Raw genomic sequence first — 19,258 nt, 5'->3', positions numbered from 1 at the left:
AGCAAGAACATGTTTCTTTTGGGTAGTGATGCCACTGGTTAGCTACACTGAACAGGGCACTCTGGGCACTTATTGCTGACTACTGGAATGCTACCATAAGTGCTACTCTCCTGATACCGAGAGGGATGTTTTACAAGATGGAACAGCTTTAAACTGTAAGAGACTAAGTTTAGATTAGATATTAGGAAGAAATGCTCTCTTGTGAGTGTGGTGAGACACTGGAACAGGGTGCCCAGAGAAGCTGGGGATGTCCCATCCCTGAAAGTGTTCCTGGCCAGGTTGGATGGGGCTTTGAGCAAACTGCTAAAATGGAAGGAGTCCCCACCCACGGCAGTGGGGTGGAACTAGATGATCTTTAAGGTTCTTTTCCAACCCAAACCATTCTGTGATTCTGTGAAGTCTCAGCAGGAGACGTGCAGCCCTTGGCACAGATATCAGTGTACGGTGCCTCTCTCGGGTGCTTCTCACCAGCTTTGACAGCCCACACAGGGGAGATTGGGACACAAGGACACACAGTCCAGCACTGTGAGGTGCATGGCAGAATCAAGGGAGCCACATGGCACACAAACACTCTCACCCCAGAGGTTTGCACTTCTGTACCCTTACTGAAGAATTCTTGCAACAGATTTTCACTAGCTAACTCTATATATTTGCTAAGATTGCCTCAGACAAAGGAAGATATTATAGTCTGGAGAACTAAAATGACCATTTATAGTGTCTGGCAGGTGCTCATCAATCGTGTTTCCATTAGGAAGGGCATCAAGGCTGCTGTTCCTTCTTGATGGTTCTGTGATATCCAACCATTTTGCCCTGTCCACTGAATTGCACAGCATTTCTTTTTTTTTTTTCTTTTTCCTGCCAGATGGGAATGAATGAATCCCATCAATCAATTACTTTTCCTGAAGATATTTTTCCAATACAATTTTTACCATGCTGGCAGAACACATAAGGGTTTTCAAAACTCGTTGTGTTGTCATTGGTGCTACATTACACAAACCACAAACTGAGTATGATCCACCTTAGGAGTAATTACCGGGTCTCCTCCCAGCCTGGCATTTGGGGAGATGATTTTCACATTACTGCACCAAGTGTGCAAAGCAACTCCTCTCCTCCAGGGCTATTTCTTAAAGAAATGGAGGCACAATTTCAGTCTGGCACTGGGTAACAGCAAATGCGGGAAGCAGAAATCTGTGGGCAGAGAGCGCCATCTCCAGCTTATAAATCCTAACTACTCTGCTTATTTGGGATTTCTTTTTTTGAAATTGCCATCTGTTCTGGCAAAAGATGGAGAAGAAAGCCAGCTGAGACTGATGAAAGATTGAGACTTAAGCCTTAGCACTACCTTAATATCCTGTAGGGAGACTTTGCTAATCCTTGCTGAAGTTTCTGAATTACATAAAAAAGCTGCTTAAAATTGTATGAAGCTGATTTGTTTCTGTTTTCAGGCTACTTACTGAAGAGTAAAAATATTGACAGAGCTAATATTTGTACTATGCTGGGGTCCTCCAGCCTACTGAGAGTCCATGATGCATTTGTTAGGTACTTGGAAAAGCACATAAATGATGTCTCTCGAAGTACTGTCAAAGAACAACTGGGTGGAAAACCAGTGTCAATAAGCAATATGCAAAAACAGCACACAAAGTGCATGCAGAGGAATTATATACATATAAATGCTACAAAATTGACAAATATTACAAAAATTATGCTGAGGCCAGTGCCTGTGAGTCCAGCCTCATGATTATTGCTCAAGTGTTCATTCTAAAGGAGGTCCATTATGAAACAAATTACTCACATGGAAGGCAGACAGCTTGGACAAAGTATGAAATTCTTATTATGGATGGTTTCAAGAGCTGTCAAGACAAATCTGCAACAGATGTGTGATTCACTTCAACCAGGAAAGCTGTACTGCAACACCCAAGGCATCTATGATTGTGCACACAGGTGTAAAGGTGATGACTTTCCTGCTCCTTGTTGTTTTTTATTGTGGGAAAACAGCGTTGAAATGGTCACTAAAATGTAGTCTGGGCTTTATTATTAATGTTTAAAGTAAATATTACATTATATATATAATGCAAATATTAAATATTTACACAAACGAAAGTAAAATATTCTGCCATCTGTTGATAGCTGGCAAAACTGCAGATTTTCTTCCTGAAACAGACTATTTCATCACCACAGTGAAAACATTATCCGCTACTTCAGTTGGCAAGATAAAAGTAGCAAAGAAATGCAGTGTATTTTGAAAATCCACAAATTGTCAGGTAAGTCACCGCGCTATTTATTCAACTCATAAAAGTGACGCATGTGCTTGTAGCAAGATGCCGGGAGTCCACAGAATAATTAAAACCCATCAGCAACCCTGATAACTATCCGTTCTTCTCTGAACAATAAACGAGTTTGCGCTTTTTAATTTTTTTTTTTTTTTTCATGGTAAAGATCACCGAGATGCCCAGTTTGACAGAATTACGAGCTATTCCTACCTTGGAGGCTGCCTTTCGCTCCTCCCTGCTGTACCCCAGCGGAAGAGAGGAGAGGGCACGCCTGCCACCTTCCCTTCCCCACTCACAGCGCTCATGCCCGTGAGCAGCCCGGCTTCTTTTGCTGCTTTTCTCGTCGCAGCCCGTCTCGTTCTTTTTTTGTGGTGAATGAACGCCGAGGCGCCGGAGCTTTGGGGACGCGGTTCCCCCACCGACACTCTCCCCACACGCCTGCGCCCGGGCCCCCCTGCGGACGCGTCCTGGCAGGAGGAGGAGGAGGAGCCGCGGTCGAGGCCGTGCTGCCGGGGGCCGATGGCGGCGGGCGGCGGGGTCGGGCTGCTGCCCTTCCTGCGGCTGCTGGGGCAGCTCAAGGTGGGCGCGGGGCAAGGGCCAGGCATGGGGGCTGGGGCCGGGTTCCCTCGGCAGCGCCCGGGCTGGCAGGGGACGGAGGCCGGCATGAGCTGGGGCTTCCGCCCGCCTTGTGCCAGCGCAGCGGGCCCGGCCGGGACTCGTGGGTGCCGCCGTGTCCCGGCCCTTCGGCTGCGGCTGGGCCGGGCTCCAGGCCGGAGATAGCCCTGGGGGGCCGGGCTGGGCCTTGGGCAGGTGTTCGCTGCGAGCATCAAAGCTCTCCGCAGCGTGGAGGCCGTGCTGGGGGGGATTTCTGCCGGTGCCTCTTAAACGAGGGCCTGCAAAACCGAGGGGTTTAACCTTTGCAGTGCCATACGGTGGTATCCGCCCAGAGGTTGGACTCGATGATCTGTGCGGCCTTTTGCAGCCTAACTGATTCTCTGATTCTGTGACACGGGCGCAGAGAGTGCCGCGGACGGGATGGGTGTACAGGAACGTGACAAAGCCAGAGAGCGTCTCCGACCATATGTACAGGATGGCGATGATGGCTTTGGTGACTGAAGACAAAAGCCTTAACAAGGACAGGTGAGACTGCCTCTGCTTATCACGACCATATGTTAGCGTTGTGGGTGAGTTGCAAACAAAATGCTAAAAGAAGCTGTTGTCCCCAGTAAGAGCTTTTAAATCACACCTTTCCCCTCTTCTTTTCCCTCTGTCATTCGGACAGGGTCCTGTTTACCTGGTCATTTGAAAGGAGCTAAAAACTGTATTGCTTAACTGGGAGTGTTGAGGCAAATCCTTAGTGCAGAGGCTCAAAGCTGGTCTTCTTTCAAGCAGTAAATAAACAGGCTGCAGACCCTTGTTAAAAACCAATGTCAAGCAACAGACAGCCGTGTCAGACCATAGACCATGTCAGTTTTGACAGACGTAAGGAGCCACAGAAAGCCTCTAGGATAGCAGAGAAAGCTCTAGGAGCTGATATGAAGGCTTTCTTGACTATTCTGCTGCAGACTGGCATAGCTGCAGAGCTGTGAGTGACAGATTATATACTGAATTTGGGATTGCTCCAATCAGATTACCTTCTACCTGCTGCAGGAATAATGTGAAGTGTATAATGTAGTTAATTACCACAACATCTCCAAAAGTCAAGTATACAAAAGCTAAGTACATTACTTTTGATTATTATGCTCTGGTACACAGTGTATTTATACTTAGATCTACATTTACAAGTAGTAGGGACTAGAAATCAAAAATAAAAATCATATCTAGGTGGAAAATACTTCCTTTAACAAACAAGTAAAAAATGTTATATAAAGTTTAAAAAAGGCTCCAACCAACCTTTAGAGCACATGAAGGGGGAGTAAATTCTCCAGTCTCTTAGCCTTTTGGATAAGTTTTCAACTTAAAATGCTGAAAAACTAATTATTCTGTCCCTCCTTCTTGTCAGATGCATACGATTAGCTTTGGTTCATGATATGGCTGAATGCATTGTTGGAGATATTGCTCCTGCAGATAATATCCCAAAAGAGGAGAAACACAGGAGAGAAGAGGTATGAATATAAGGTGTGAAGCCACAGCTGCAGAGCATTCGGTGTGTTTTAATTTTCTGGTGGTGGTGAAGGAATATAATAAGCAATATAATACAATCTCTGGCACAAACCTGCCACAACCAAGTAGAGTTTTCAGCTCATTGAGATTTTTGTACCTGTAACATTACCAAGTACAAAGTTATGGAAGAATCTTTGAAATAATCTTCACCTTGGACATTTATTCCTGAGCTAGCTGCACTTTTGGTAAGCCTGAATTAGTCATGTTCAGCAGCCTTACCAAGAGTTGAGGAGCAGGGAATAGGTGCACTGAGTAGGATGGATGACAGTTCATGTCAGATCATGTGTGTGGTGCCAGATCATGAGGTTGACAGAGACTTCATTTAAGCCTTCTCCACAGAACCTCAGGTGCAGGTGTCTTGTTTGTTGTTGTGATTCTTTGAGTGCAGCATGCCTAGAGTCACTTTATTTTTGGCCTTGCACTTATCCAAACTGCTGGTTTGCGGTTTCTGGTTTGTGGCGTTATTTGAAGAAAATGTAAACCATTTCTGTAGCCACAGCTAGAGGGCAATGTCATGCCTCAGAAACTCTTCAGAGGCTTTTTTCATTCAGTGTAAGAACACACTAGGAAGTATATTTAAAAAAAAAAAAACCCACCAAAATTACAGTCAGTAAAGATAGTACTTCAAGAATGCCAAATGCACCTTAGATCTTTAATTTCCACTTTCTTAGCAGAGCTTACTCCTAGAGTTAGTCATGGCCCCCCAGCCCCTAGTTTTAACCAGACAAGCAAAGACAACCCCTTTTATGCGTGATGAATAATCACTGGAGTGGTTGTTGCACTCTTCAAAGAGCTTCAAAACTCTGAACAGAAGAAACCTCTTTACTGGAAGCCTCTAAAGGTTGTTGTGTCACTGAGGATCAGCCTTCAGCTTTGGTTTCATTTGAATTTAGGCAAGGAAAAAGAGATTTCGATGCCTAGGTATGTTTAAGAAGTTTTCTTAAGTATTTGCAGCTCCTTCTGCTCCCATTTCAATCAGTGAGGACTTTCTGTTGACTTTGTGAGAAGGAGAGTAAAGCATTAAATATTTGGGATGACTCTGAAATACTTTGTTGTAAAAATAGACCATGGGTAGCCACTTCAGGAGGTGGCTTGAGGTGAGTTATCAATACTCTGCTTCCACTGCAGAGTTCTCCTTTTTTCTGTTTGCTCTATAGCCGACATTGAGCTGGCTCCAAAGTTTGCTGCTTGTGCAGTAACTTTAACCAGTGAGTCTCACCAACACTAAGGCAGTGGAAAATGAACCTGATTAATAAAAGAAGTTTTGGAGTTTTTTTAGAGGCGGGAAAATGTTGTTTGGAATAGGGGTTTTTGACAGGTAAGTCATTTTAGTCACCTGTCCTTGAAATCTGATGAGTTCCAGAGCTGGAAAGAGGTGAGAAGGAATGAGACCTTGATGCTTCAGTGGTGGCAAGCAATTTGGAACCATATTGTGACACTATATCCTGTATAGGAAGTGGAGAAACAATCATGGCATGAAACCTTTGTCTTGCCTGTGATGTTGGTTGTTTTAGAAGCAGCCCTTCATGTCACTGGGCAAACAGTAGAGATGACACAGAAGTGAGACTGATCAACTGGGGGAGCACAAACAGCATGCAGAACAGTTTCTGGAGTCACAAGTTCTGCTGAGAGCCTGCTCCAGTGCAGGCTTCCTACAGGGTCACAGCCTCCTTTGGGTATCCCTCTGCTTCGAATCCTCCGTGGGCCCCAGGTGGATATCTGCTCCACCATGGACCTCCAGGGGCTGCAGGTGGATCTCTGCTCCTCTGTGGGACTGCAGGGGCACAGCTGCCTCGCCATCATCTTCCTCACGGGCTGCAGGGGAATCTGCTCTGGCATCTAAAGCACCTCTTCCCTCTCCTTCTCTAACCCTGGTGTCTGCAGAGTTCTTCCTCTCACTTCTCACTCCTCCCCTGGATGAAGTTGCACTGGGCTTTCCCCTGCCCTTAAATACGTTGTTCCAGAGGTGCTACCACCTTGGCCAGAGCTGTAGCCAAACATTGCCATGCCAAAACAATACAGTAATTTGCTGTGTAGTGGATGTTTCTGCTAGCTTGGTAACAACTAGATAACTATTCAGAAAATACAATGATAAAAATGTTGCTCAGAAAATAGATAAATGGAAATGGCTTTTTTTTTTTCAGACAGCTATGAAACGACTGACCCACCTTCTATCAGAGGACCTCAGAAAAGAAATCTTTGAACTCTGGGAAGTAAGTTTGCATTCTTTTAATCCTGTGTTAAAATTCAGGGTGGCCCATTCCCTTCTTCCCATGTACCTGTGAAATTGTGCCATCTCTTATTTTGATCTCAAGAAAGCGAGTTTTATTTGCTTAGAAGATAAAGCTTAACAGTATGAGTCAAGGTCTCTTTTGGATCCTTTTCAAACAAAAAGCCTGGATTTTAATAAAATAACCATCTTCTGCCCCTAGCCTCTCAGAGTTCCTGATCAACCTGTCTAGGGCTTGGTTTGTACAGCTAAAGGAGGGGTTTGTCCTCTACATCTAGCCCTCTGGATATAAATCTGATTTTTTATTACATTGTCACTTTCGTTCATATCTGGCCATATGCAGCTTTTAATACAGGAAAAAAAATAATGGTAGGTGATGGTGCTGTGGTTTATCTTCTGCTTTTTATGCAAGTAATTTCTGTGGCTTTGATTTCTTTCTAATAAAGTCCATTAGACCAAGTAATTTAAAATGATTAAGTAAACTAATGTTTAAACTTAAATGTGACAAAAAAATGCACTTTTTTACAAACTGGAGATTTCTGGTCTTGGGTTATTTAAAAGTTTGTATTATAAAGTATCTTTTGTGTTTGAAGGTGATTTAACCATTTTTATGCAAACCCATGCTGTTAATTGATAAGATCTTTTATACTTGCAAATGAGGTATGATTAGGTTATTTCTAAACAATTCAAGTTCATAATTACTGAATTACTGTGCTTTATCTCCTCCTGACATATTGGGGAAATTGAATCCACAACCTCTTGTGCAAGCATTCTGTGTTTCTTGGACTATATGACCTGAATCTGTATCTTACATTCATATTCTTTTCTACTTCCAGTGTATTTAATTCCAAATACTTGCATTCAATTTCTGCATTTTGCTACAACACCCTGTTTGTGGTTTTGTTTTAGGTTTAGGGTTTTTTTTGGTTTTTTTTTTTTTTTTCCCTGTTGTAGTTGTGTGGTTGAACAGGCAGTGGGAATGGGCACTCAGAGAGCTATATTTTAAGGTAAAGGGGGTAGACCAACATCATCAGATATAGGAAATAATATGTGTGTATTTTTTTAGGGAGTGCTGGTTCTTCTCCCTTGAGAAACTGTTATAATTGAGGAAAATGAGGTTTTGATAGATAAGGTTAGTTCTGTGTATTTTTTTTTCTTTGCTGGTCTCAGTCTTCTCCAGTGACATTGTAAGAGCTGGTTCAGTATGGAGTCAGTTCTTTAGCATGTTAGCTTTTCATCATTCTCGTTAACCATAACTTAATATGTGCACAATTTTGATAATTTGGTCTTTGTTTATACCTTCAGGATTATTTATTGGCAGTGTGTCTGCAATTCATTAGCATGAGTGCAACCCACCTGGCAGAGAGGGTACCCTAAAAATCTACTATTCACATGTACTCCCTTGTTTTAAGTGGAACAACTAGTTGCTCCTTAAGAAGAGAAAAAAAGAGAGAAAGAAAATAAGAAGCCTCTGATAACTTGGTGTGCTGCTCTGCTCTCAGCTAGCCAGAGACATTTCCCTATGATTTTTTTTTTTTGTGAGTGAAGGTGGTCATGGACCAGAGCTGAACAGTGCTGAGCAGTACAAGATTTCTTGACACTCTTAGCCAGCCCTTCCTGTCTCTGTCTCTCTTCGCTTTTCAGCTTTACAAGAACTGCTGCTTTGGATGGTGTTGGTGGGTACTTGGTGAGTGTTGTGTAGGGGAGAGGCAGCAGAAAGATGCCTCAGATATATTTTCACTTTATAACTTATTCCCAAACATGTTTGAAAAAACGGTAAAATAAATTAATCAGCATGTTTCAGCTCTGTCCTGCTTTTTTATTCTCAAGTGCAAAAGCACAGGAATGATTTTTAAAAGATGGCCTGTGGTGTTGGAGTGTTTTCCAAAGTACAGTTAGTGTTTTTCCAAAGTACACTGTTATTTCAGAGTCTTAACCACCTGTGGGGAGGAAACAGTAAGTGTTTGTTTCAGCGCTGTGCACAGTTGCACATGTAATAGCTGATGTTTCTTGAGGGCAGTGTGAGCTGAGGTGTGAATAACATCAGGTCTATAGCACAGAGGTTGGCAACAGATTGATACTCCCCCCTAATTGTTGGAGGTGAGACTGAGTTTTACAGGTGAACAGCCCTACTTCTTCTTTTCTTGAAGTTCTCCTTTGTAATGCTGCCAAGAGTTTGTTGTCTTTGAGGGACCCTCGCCCCTGCAAAAGACATTATAAAACAAATAGATTTAAGAAAATAAGTACTTAAACAATTTAAAAATGAGGCAAAGCTCAGGTTGAAAAGAGAAAAGCAAGATAAAAACACTGAAATTAAATTTATTATTAAAATAATGATGAAGATGTAACTGAAAATTCAAAGTACCATTGAAATCTAAATAGAATAGTACTCATGGCTATTGAAATATGGATTTCTGACTCATGGCTATTGAAATCTGGATTTCTGACTTCAAAGGTAAAGTAATAAGCCCAAGAACAGGCTCCTAATAGTATGCAAGACAAGAAAATGACTGTCACACTTACCTGAGCATCAGTGTGCTGGAATTACAAAGCCAGGGTCTTTCCACTGTGAATGCCACTCCCACCACAGTTGTTGTCTTAAGATGCAGAAAGGAATGCCAGGTTCTGTTGTCAGTAGCAAACCTCTTCCTGCACTCATGTTGCTCTTCTCTGTGGAAGTGCTATGATCCACAGGTTCTGTGGATCTGGGAGCTTAGATGGTCCCAGTGTGTACTTCGGTGTGATTAATGGTGGTGGGGATGATGAATAGGGTCAGACCTGCCAATGGTATCAAGGTAAAGGTAACCTGCACAGAAGAAGAAAACGCCTTTCCATGGGGTTGGTTTTGGAAGTCAGGAGAGTCAGGAAGACCTGCTCATGAGACATCCCACACAATGCAGTAGATTTGGAAAAGAGAAAATCCAATGCCAAACCTGTCTGCAGCCATCACTGGAGGCAAATGACAGCAAAATTGTTCAAGTTGAGTAGAAATGTGAATCACTCATAAATATATACTGATGATGACTGTAGAGAGGGAAAAGATAGCAGAGAGATTAAAGGACTTAAATTCTGCAGGGGAGGAAACCCCTTAACCACTCCCTATCTCCTAGGAGAGACATAAGGACATAAGCAGCTCAGACAGATTAGAGCAAAAAGATTAGGCAGGAATGACAAGAGAAATATAAAGAACAACTCCATATAGAAACAGTAAGTGGTGAGAAAAGTGCAAAATAGGTCTTAAAAATAGGTGATGACAGTGCATAGGCACACACTGTGGTAATTAATAGCCTTAACCAGGCCTGAAATTATCTTTCTACATAAAATACAGTTAAATTAAACCTATTGTTTAACTTGTATGTCATGCGGAGTTGCCTCCATATCATCCCTGATTCAGCCAAAAGAATTGGTATATTTAGAGTTAGATTATGCAAAAGGCTGTATTTTATATCCCACTGCATTTAATATAAAATTGGCACATATTTCAAGTGTTTTGCTCACCACTGTGTGTTTGTAAAATCGAAGTGAAAGATACATTTGTGCTGGATATTTCTGGAGTGGCTTTTACTAATGAAGAAAATTCTAGATATATAAAGAGATTTTAGTGTTCTGTTTCAGAGTAACGAAATTATTTTCTTAAAACTGCAAATCTTTTCAGGAATATGAAAACCAGTCTACTGCAGAGGCCAAGTTTGTAAAGCAGTTGGATCAGTGTGAGATGATACTGCAAGCATTTGAGTATGAAGAGTTGGAAAAGACACCTGGCAGACTGCAGGATTTTTTTGATTCAACTGCTGGTATGACATTTGGGCTTTTTTTCTTTTTCCTCTTTCATAAATGAAATATATAAATTTTTATTTTTTTTTCTGACAGACATTCAGAGCAAGTGAGAACTAGTTATTTTACTCATTGTTCAAGTCCCCTAATATTTCTGGGGAAACTTGATGCATTGTGAACATACCTGACATTTATCTGTAGGTATTAAACCTGAATTTAGTTTATGCCAAATTCCTTTTACATCACTTTTCACCTTAGAGAGAGGCTCAGTGTTCATTACACTTGCATGTATGTAAGGATCTCCCTGAAACATGAGAGTCTTCATAAATGAGTCTTCGGTGTTCACCCATGCTCTGACAGCAGCTTGATTGTACTCTGTCAGTGTTTCGGGAACCAGTGAAGTAGGATTTGTTATCTCCAGTTGAGCTGAGTGACCAACCCAAGGTTCTTGTGAGAACCACCTCAGTGAAATGATTGCAACTGTGTTACTTTTTATTCTATCCACTGCTTTTCATCCTTTGCAAAATACACTGGTAGTTTAAAGCAGAGATAAGTAAAAAAAAAATCTTTATCATTTTGGCAAGGTAGTTAACACCAGAGGAGAACTGTAACTAATTCATCCTGTCCTGGGAAAAAAACTAGGGAGAGACAAACTCTAGGGATGAGAGGACCATCAGTCACCCAACAGAGTCCCTGACAAGTCCCATTTATACTTTGGTGATTCTCCAGGGAAATAATAATCTCACTGTAAGACTTTGATTAGCAAAGGAAAAGAAAAGACAATGTAAACAAAGCTGATAATGCTTTATTTTCTAACTGACATCTTTGCTACCTACCAGAATCCAACAACTTAAATTGAGCTGGTGTCTGAGTAGAGCCTGCAGCATATGCCCCAAGTGCACCTGTAACTGCAGTGGTTTCCTGTAGCACAATACGTAGTATCAGATTGTCTTGGTCGGGTTGCATCCCTTTTTCAGCTCTTAAATGTCTTAATAGAGCACAAAATACAAGCTTTTTTGTGAAGAAGGGGTGTAGCTACACTTACTCCATAGCTGGATTGAACTGGGAGCATTAACTTTCTTAAAGGAATAATTTCACATTTATTCTGAGCCTAAAGTGACATCTCTGCTATCATTTCAATTCCAGCCTTTCACACGTGGCAAAATGAGAGCATTTTTCATTAACCTTCCCTTTCTTTTGTTTTGCAGGGAAGTTTGTTCACCCAGAAATACTCCAGCTTGTATCTCTGATTAACACAGAAAGGAAAAAAAGAATAGCTGCCACATCTCATCCACATTCCTGAGGTGTTCCTAAATGCTGTAGCCATAATAAATACTTTCGTTTATATTCTGGTCATTATTTTTTCTCCTCTAACATCACTGATTCTGCTAGCAGATTTTTTTTTCCTGTGCATTCACTGCTGAAAATCCCAGGACCTCTTAGAGGGGAGCAGGTAATGTAGTTGCCTCCCAGATCAGAGGTCGTGTCAGGGAACAAAGAATTAGTATATTTGCGTTTTTCCTTCTTTTTAATCAGCCTCTGATTAATGCAATCTCAGTTACAAATAGATTCTCCACTGGGGAAGTCCATATACATTTAAAAATTAGTTGATTGCAACCTAATCTGTTCATGTAATGCACTGTGTGGGGCAGGTGGTCTTGTTCTGTGAATTTCTAAATATGTATGGATTTAAGTACCTTCAAAGTGGGTTAATATCCACTCAGTGCTACACAGAAACGAGACCAATCAGCATCTGTAGAAGCTCTTTGCTGAGCTTAGAGATGAGATTTCTTTGGAGTGCATAAGCCTTAAGTGCTGGTGCATAAAACTGGTAATCTCATTAATTGTATTTTCTCAGTAACTTCTTTGTTTCATATAATTTTTCCCCTGTTCATGTATTGTATCAGGGAATGGTGCCAGTATTTCCATAAGGTCTGTATTCCTCACTCCCTATCACTCAAGACTGGCGGTTTTACAGACTCCTTCACAGGTAATTAATAATCACAGAATACCTGAGGTTGGGAGGGACCTTTGGAATTTGTGCAATCTAATGCAGAAGCTGTACATCCATGTAGAGCTTGCTCCCTTCTCCAGGCTATGGCACGCTGGTACCAGTTGTGCCATAAATGAGTTTCTGGCAGAAGTAGACACTAATGCAGAGGTACAGAATGATTGTGAAGTAAAGCTGTAGTGGTGGTAAATGCCACCAGTGAGGCCAGTGTCTGCACACCCAACTGCTGAATTGTGTGCAGCTGGAGATGAGGGCAATGCCATGATTACTAAATAAGCAAAATTTGCACCTGTAAAAATTGCATGGTAGAGATTTGGAGTTCTCTGTCTTTCACCTCATGTTAAATGAAGCAGCATAAACTAAATTCAATTGTCATATCCTTTGAAGGTAGGTAGTGTATCTGAACACACATTTTCAGGCACCATGACTCAGGAAATGCTTTCTTAACACAAACCTCAGGGGCCTGACTGAACTCACAAAGTGTTCTGTGGCTGTTGCCTTTCCTAGAGCACAGTGTGCTGTGCAGAGATGCTGGGAGCTTCTTGCCTCAGTGGCTTGGCACAGTGCTCAATATCTGCAGGGTGTATTGGTCTGGTGCAGAGGAGATGCGAGCTGCCTGCTCTGCTCAGGAACCCCCGGGGCAGCAGTCAAGTCCCGTGGCAACCCTAGAACAACAGGTTGCACTTTGCTGAGCTGATTAGTGGATCTTGGCAACAGATTGCCATACTGCACAGGGGGATGCAGGGGGCCCACCAAGCTTTTGTCAGCCTTTTTATTCCACCTAGATGCACACAAATCACAGTGTCCATTAGTTTGCATTGAATGTTGAGTGTAAAAGCTACAGAGGCATGGAGGGGCAGAATTGACAACATTCTTGACAAAGCAGCAAAGTGGTCTTGAATAGATGTTTGGTAGAAACACGCGCAGCACAAATACTACCCTAAGCAGGAACAGTCCATTCATTCAGCATAGCAGGCTTCCCCATTCTGCAGGGTACCGAGGGAACAGTGTGGAACCCTATGCACAGTAATCATGGAGTGCTTTGAGTTAGAAGGGACCTTAAAGATCATCTAGTTCCAGCTACCTTGCCAGTGGCAGGGACACTTTCCACTAGGTTGCTCAGTACTACTGGTAAACAGAAGTAAAGCATCACAAAGGGTAAAAGAGAGAGAAATTTATTTTTAATAAGAATATCAAGAACTTCATTTCCACAAATTAATAATCACAGAATACCTGAGGTTGGGAGGGACCTTTGGAATTTGTGCAATCTAATGCAGAAGCTGTACATCCATGTAGAGCTTGCTCCCTTCTCCAGGCTATGGCACGCTGGTACCAGTTGTGCCATAAATGAGTTTCTGGCAGAAGTAGACACTAATGTAGAGGTACAGAATGATTGTGAAGTAAAGCTGTAGTGGTCGTAAATGCCACCAGTGAGGCCAGTGTCTGCACACCCAACTGCTGAATTGTGTGCAGCTGGAGATGAGGGCAATGCCATGATTACTAAATAAGCAAAATTTGCACCTGTAAAAATTGCATGGTAGAGATTTGGAGTTCTCTGTCTTTCACCTCATGTTAAATGAAGCAGCATAAACTAAATTCAATTGTCATATCCTTTGAAGGTAGGTAGTGTATCTGAACACACATTTTCAGGCACCATGACTCAGGAAATGCTTTCTTAACACAAACCTCAGGGGCCTGACTGAACTCACAAAGTGTTCTGTGGCTGTTGCCTTTCCTAGAGCACAGTGTGCTGTGCAGAGATGCTGGGAGCTTCTTGCCTCAGTGGCTTGGCACAGTGCTCAATATCTGCAGGGTGTATTGGTCTGGTGCAGAGGAGATGCGAGCTGCCTGCTCTGCTCAGGAACCCCCGGGGCAGCAGTCAAGTCCCGTGGCAACCCTAGAACAACAGGTTGCACTTTGCTGAGCTGATTAGTGGATCTTGGCAACAGATTGCCATACTGCACAGGGGGATGCAGGGGGCCCACCAAGCTTTTGTCAGCCTTTTTATTCCACCTAGATGCACACAAATCACAGTGTCCATTAGCTTGCATTGAATGTTGAGTGCAAAAGCTACAGAGGCATGGAGGGGCAGAATTGACAACATTCTTGACAAAGCAGCAAAGTGGTCTTGAATAGATGTTTGGTAGAAACACGCGCAGCACAAATACTACCCTAAGCAGGAACAGTCCATTCATTCAGCATAGCAGGCTTCCCCATTCTGCAGGGTACCGAGGGAACAGTGTGGAACCCTATGCACAGTAATCATAGAGTGCTTTGAGTTAGAAGGGACCTTTAAAGATCATCTAGTTCCAGCTACCTTGCCAGTGGCAGGGACACCTTCCACTAGGTTGCTCAGTACTACTGGTAAACAGAAGTAAAGCATCACAAAGGGTAAAAGAGAGAGAAATTTATTTTTAATAAGAATATCAAGAACTTCATTTACACAAACTAAGTTGTCAATATCTTCCATTTTAAATAAATTCACATTTATGCACAAAAACACGTAAAATAAGCTAGAAAATTGTCACAAGAATACTAGAAAAACAATTAGATTTGTTTCCATGCTAAAAATCACGCTAAAGAGGCATGTGATATAAATGTCCAAAGTTAGCCTATGTCCAGTAGAACATTACAAAAGGACTTTCAACTTTGTAAACACTAACAAAAGCCACACAAGAAAAAACAAAAATCACTTAAAGCCACATTTTCTCACAAAATTTTAAGCAGTCTGTAATGTCAAACTCGCTAACACTGATTTGAAGCTTTGGCGTATGCTCAAAAACGCATCCATTCTCAAAGTAGCCAGGCTCTTTTCCATCCTGCTTACTGATAACGTCGTGCCCACCTCGGAGTGTGGTGAGCTGAGCAACGCAACATGCGGACAGACACGTGCTCACTACACAGCAAGATAGATAGTGTCACAAATGCGCTGCTCTTTCCTTAGAAAACATGTTAAAAGAATGCAATTCAGAAAACATGCTGAATCAAAGCTGAGAGATGTCTGGCTCTTGGTGATTGAGCAGAGATAATGCGGTTGGTGGAATTAACATCCTGGAGCAAAGCACAGCAAAATTTGACACCAAAAGTGAAGTTCTTACTCATCCTGTGCATTGTCAGGTGACAGGGTCTACACTAGCAGCTCTGAAGGCATGGGCTCTCTAACCTATGGCACATCTGAAGCCAAATGTTGGGTTTGTATTCTTTCACTTTAAGGCTGTATCTTGACAGAGGCTCGTAAATATATTTTCCCTTGGTTTTGAGGGGGAGATACAGAGGCAAAAATATTAGAGGTTCCCTCCACTCCACTTGATTTTCTAATTAAGTTCACTGCCAAGTCTTACCAAACCAAAGAGAGCAAGCAATGGTGAACATTTTGAAACTGAAACCTTTCCAGCCAAAATGACAATCTGAAATCAGCAGCTGTGATAAGTTGTTTCTCTATGAACAACCAGGTGTCTCTTCCTGCCCTCCTTAACTGCTGCCTAACGGGTGTAGGGCAATGCCAGACTGTACCAGTGAAGGAGAAACAGCTTTTTGTGACAGTAAGTGATTTTAATTCTATTAGGAAATAGATGATGTACAGACACTCCTGAGCAAAGGGCACCTGGTGTGGATGGTAGACAGCTGGTGTATGGGCTACTGCTGGCAGCTGAATACTGTGCACAGCTCAAGGTCCATCTGTCTGATGTGGCACTGAGAGAGAAGCCAGAAACCAACAGATAGAAAAAAGTAAACCAAAATAAATAAGAAACAGAGACTGGGAGATTGTTAGAGGGAAGTTACATGTAACTGAAAACACTATTTAGTCACTTAACACAGAATTTAGTGCATTATTGCCAATGACTTTCATGTGGTTTTGATGATGTACAAAGTACCTGGTGATAAAATGGCCCATCTAAAATAGAAATAGGGAGAGGAAACATTTTTCCAACACAAGGCCAGGATGGCAATTTTCCAAAGCTGACAAAACCTTGTTGCGCAAGTTGTGTGGTGAGGGAGAGCTGAAAATCATTGTCTGGGCAAGTCTCTGAAGAGAGGCATGTGGGGCTCAGGAGAGCCTGCTGTTTAACACTGAAGCTCTTCTTCGCTTTCAGGGAGTCGGGTGCCAGCCAGGGAGCTCTGAGCACTAGCATGGGCTGTAGAGCTGAGAACTTCTTCAAAACTGCCTCCCGTGTGGCTTGTCCCACCAACCTTGGTCTGAAATAAGGCAAACAGAGAACAGCAAGATCCTCTGCTCACACTGAAGCAAATCCCATTTCCAATCCCCACCATGGCCAAGGAGAGCAAGGAACTGTGCAGGCAGAGAATGTGTAGGGATGGTTCCTTAGAACAACAGCTATAAAACCAGTCAAATAAAGCAACTTCTTTACTCCACTATTTCTAAACTAGGCTGCCATCATAAAATCTGACAGTGTCATGTCTCATATGCTTAAAGGAGAAAGTCCCTAAGTAGATCCCAGGTAGGATCCTAGACCCCAGCAGTAAACCCAATGTGGTTGTTTACCTGTGTAGCTCACACTGATTTCACTGCTTTTTTTCCAATTCTATGCAGGCTGGATAAGAGATGGATACTAAAATTAACTGGTTCATTTGCTCTGGCCCACATGCCAGCTATAGTAACACAGCTGCTTGCAAAATTCATAAAACATACTGGGATTTCGGACAGCAGAAAGAATGTAGTAAGCAAAGGACCTGAATCTCTTCAGGCACTTATAGCTGCTAGATACTGGAATATAAAACTGCCAGTGGCATTTTCATGGGGGAAGGCAGAGAAGAGATACCAAAATATATTAATCAAACATATCCAATGTGCTTACACATCTACTTCCAGAATGCTTCAGGTCACTGAATTTATAATAAGTATTAAAAATAAAAATCAGTAAGACTAAATCTTTGAAAAAGAAGTTTCCTAACAAAGACAGAGCTGTACCTAAAGATTTGAAAATGATCAAGACTAAGTGACAAAGAGACAAAGCTGTTGTGACTAGGTTTTCTTGGTAAGAGAACATTCTTTTGTGGCTTCGCTTGCTGATATGCCCGCTTCAAGTTGATTCAAGCCTGAAAATAGGGCAAAACCTTTTACTCCATCCTAGAATTGAAACAGAACTCAAAGACAAGCTGACATTTTTTCAACCTCTCAGCCACTGAATGCTTAGGAAGATTATTTTAATTAAATGAACCTTGTGTTCTAAGTTTCCAAAGGGTTAATCCTACGTAATCCTGTTTCTTTAGCTAGCACAGCAGCTTACCTAGCTTGAAAGTCCAATAAAACATTTAATTCATCAGAGTTCAGATTTTCAGAAAAGTTGAGAAGAATGAGGCACCCTGGTCCTGTTTGATTTCCAGGGAAAAATGAACTAGTATACTCTCCCAAGAAAGCTGCAGCCCAAAGTCCAGACTTCAAGAACAAATACAATCTAATTTGAAATTTGATGTTCTAAATGTTATGAAACTTGAACATCAGTTTTGGCAAACTGCAGAACACTGTAGGATCACTGAAGATCTGTAACTGATATGGGGGTTGGAAAGATGATAAGACTACTGCTGTTCTTTTTTCAGGGGCCTCTCTGGGTATTTCTTCACTTTTTGAGACCACAACATAACCCTAGAATTGAAGGGTAACTCTATGATTTCTGCCTCCATCCCCTGGTCTTCCTAATCCAGCAAGCCTTGGAACAGAGGTAGAAAAAAGGAAGAGCAATGCTGAAACATTCCCATTTTTCTGCAGTCTACCCTGGTGGCACCCTAGATCCATGACTCCAGCTTCCCTTCCCCATTCACATAAGGAAATGAAAGAAAGAGAATACAGAAAGAAAATATTTTGAGAAAATGTCAGTGAGTTTGTCAATAAAGATAGACAATGAAGGTTTCATGAGATATGGAGGATTATTTTGGACTCAGAACTTACTATATTGTCCTGCTTAATTACAGATTTCTTAAAGGATGATCTAAGAGCACTCTGAACACAACAGGCTGAGCTGGCATGACAAATACTCTCCTCTAAAACACCTTTGCTTAATCAACAAAATAAGATCAGGCTTCTCAAGCAGATCACTGTGAGCAGAAATGGTCTTCAGAGCTGTGCAGTTTGAATTACCTTTTTCTATTTCTGAATGACACATTGAGATGACTGGGAACAGACACTCCTTACCACCACTATTTTTGGCATTTCCGAGACCACTTGCTTACTTTGGCATACATCAGAAATAATTTCTCAGCAACAAAGCAAAGGAAAACAATTTCTTTGTGTATTGCCTTAATTTTCCATTAGTGCTCAGTGGAATTCTTGATGGAACAACAAACTAAATCAGTCTCCTGGACAAATGATAAGAACAACTACGCTGTCACACTTTAACACACACGGGGCATGCAAACTCTGCCCCTAACCTTTACCTTAAGGCTTGTGACAGTGGTTTCAACCTTCTCCTCAAATGATTTGAAAGTTGGAGAATTCCTAAGAGAAAAAAAGTTGAAGGGAGGAAAAAGAGTCAGTTGCCAACATCATGGGATAATTCCACAATTTGGTCAGTCCTTACCAGGCAACAGTGCCAGCACAGAATGAAGGCTGGCTGGCAGCAAAAGGCTATGAACACTCACTTGTGCTGTCAGTCAAATCCAATTATGGTAATCGGATGAGTACTTTTTAGCTACAAATTTTCAAAAGTAGAACCTGCATAGTATATTGAAACCAAATTATAACTGGTATGCCTACTCTATGATACATGTTCTCAGAACAAGCAGACAATTCTGCCTGTAATGCTGCTTTTCTATGTCTTTATCCATTTGTATTGTTGCTGTAAAGAAATAAAC

At 41.9% G+C, this 19,258-nt stretch overlaps 2 protein-coding genes across 3 annotated transcripts in view; one reads left to right on the top strand and one right to left on the bottom strand.

The window, feature by feature from the left end:
* The first annotated feature begins 2,541 nt into the window (after window positions 1–2,541).
* On the top strand, window positions 2,542–11,782 carry HDDC2 (HD domain containing 2). Its single transcript, XM_041469885.1, has 6 exons — window positions 2,542–2,849; window positions 3,289–3,410; window positions 4,273–4,375; window positions 6,578–6,646; window positions 10,319–10,457; window positions 11,646–11,782. The coding sequence occupies exons 1-6, from the start codon at window positions 2,646–2,648 to the stop codon at window positions 11,738–11,740; spliced, it is 732 nt and encodes a 243-aa protein (XP_041325819.1). The 5' UTR covers window positions 2,542–2,645; the 3' UTR covers window positions 11,741–11,782.
* A 3,055-nt stretch (window positions 11,783–14,837) lies between these two features.
* Window positions 14,838–19,258, bottom strand: part of TPD52L1 (TPD52 like 1) — a 50,162-nt gene continuing 45,741 nt past the window's right edge. For both annotated transcript variants that reach the window (XM_041469903.1, XM_041469904.1), the window contains 2 exons: window positions 18,842–18,902; window positions 14,838–16,645 (listed from right to left, as the gene is read on the bottom strand). In XM_041469903.1, coding sequence (XP_041325837.1) covers window positions 16,514–16,645; window positions 18,842–18,902 — 193 coding nt within the window. In that variant the 3' untranslated portion in view covers window positions 14,838–16,513. The remainder of the gene's footprint in view (window positions 16,646–18,841; window positions 18,903–19,258) is intronic.

Source organism: Pyrgilauda ruficollis, unplaced genomic scaffold (genome assembly GCF_017590135.1).
Source record: "Pyrgilauda ruficollis isolate IOZ18807 unplaced genomic scaffold, ASM1759013v1 scaffold24, whole genome shotgun sequence".
NCBI lineage: Eukaryota > Metazoa > Chordata > Aves > Passeriformes > Passeridae > Pyrgilauda > Pyrgilauda ruficollis.
The sequence above is the reverse complement of the archived record's forward strand: the minus strand, read 5'-3'. Positions and strand labels throughout refer to the sequence as shown.

What these genes read in the sequence shown, in the direction of transcription:
- HDDC2 (XM_041469885.1), top strand. Translation starts at nt 2,646, where the DNA reads ATGAACGCCGAGGCGCCGGAGCTTTGGGGACGCGGTTCCCCCACCGAC. An exon ending in AAATCTTTGAACTCTGGGAA is followed by an intron (nt 6,647 to 10,318) that starts GTAAGTTTGCAT and finishes AAATCTTTTCAG; the next exon opens with GAATATGAAAACCAGTCTAC. An exon ending in TTTTTTTGATTCAACTGCTG is followed by an intron (nt 10,458 to 11,645) that starts GTATGACATTTG and finishes TTTGTTTTGCAG; the next exon opens with GGAAGTTTGTTCACCCAGAA.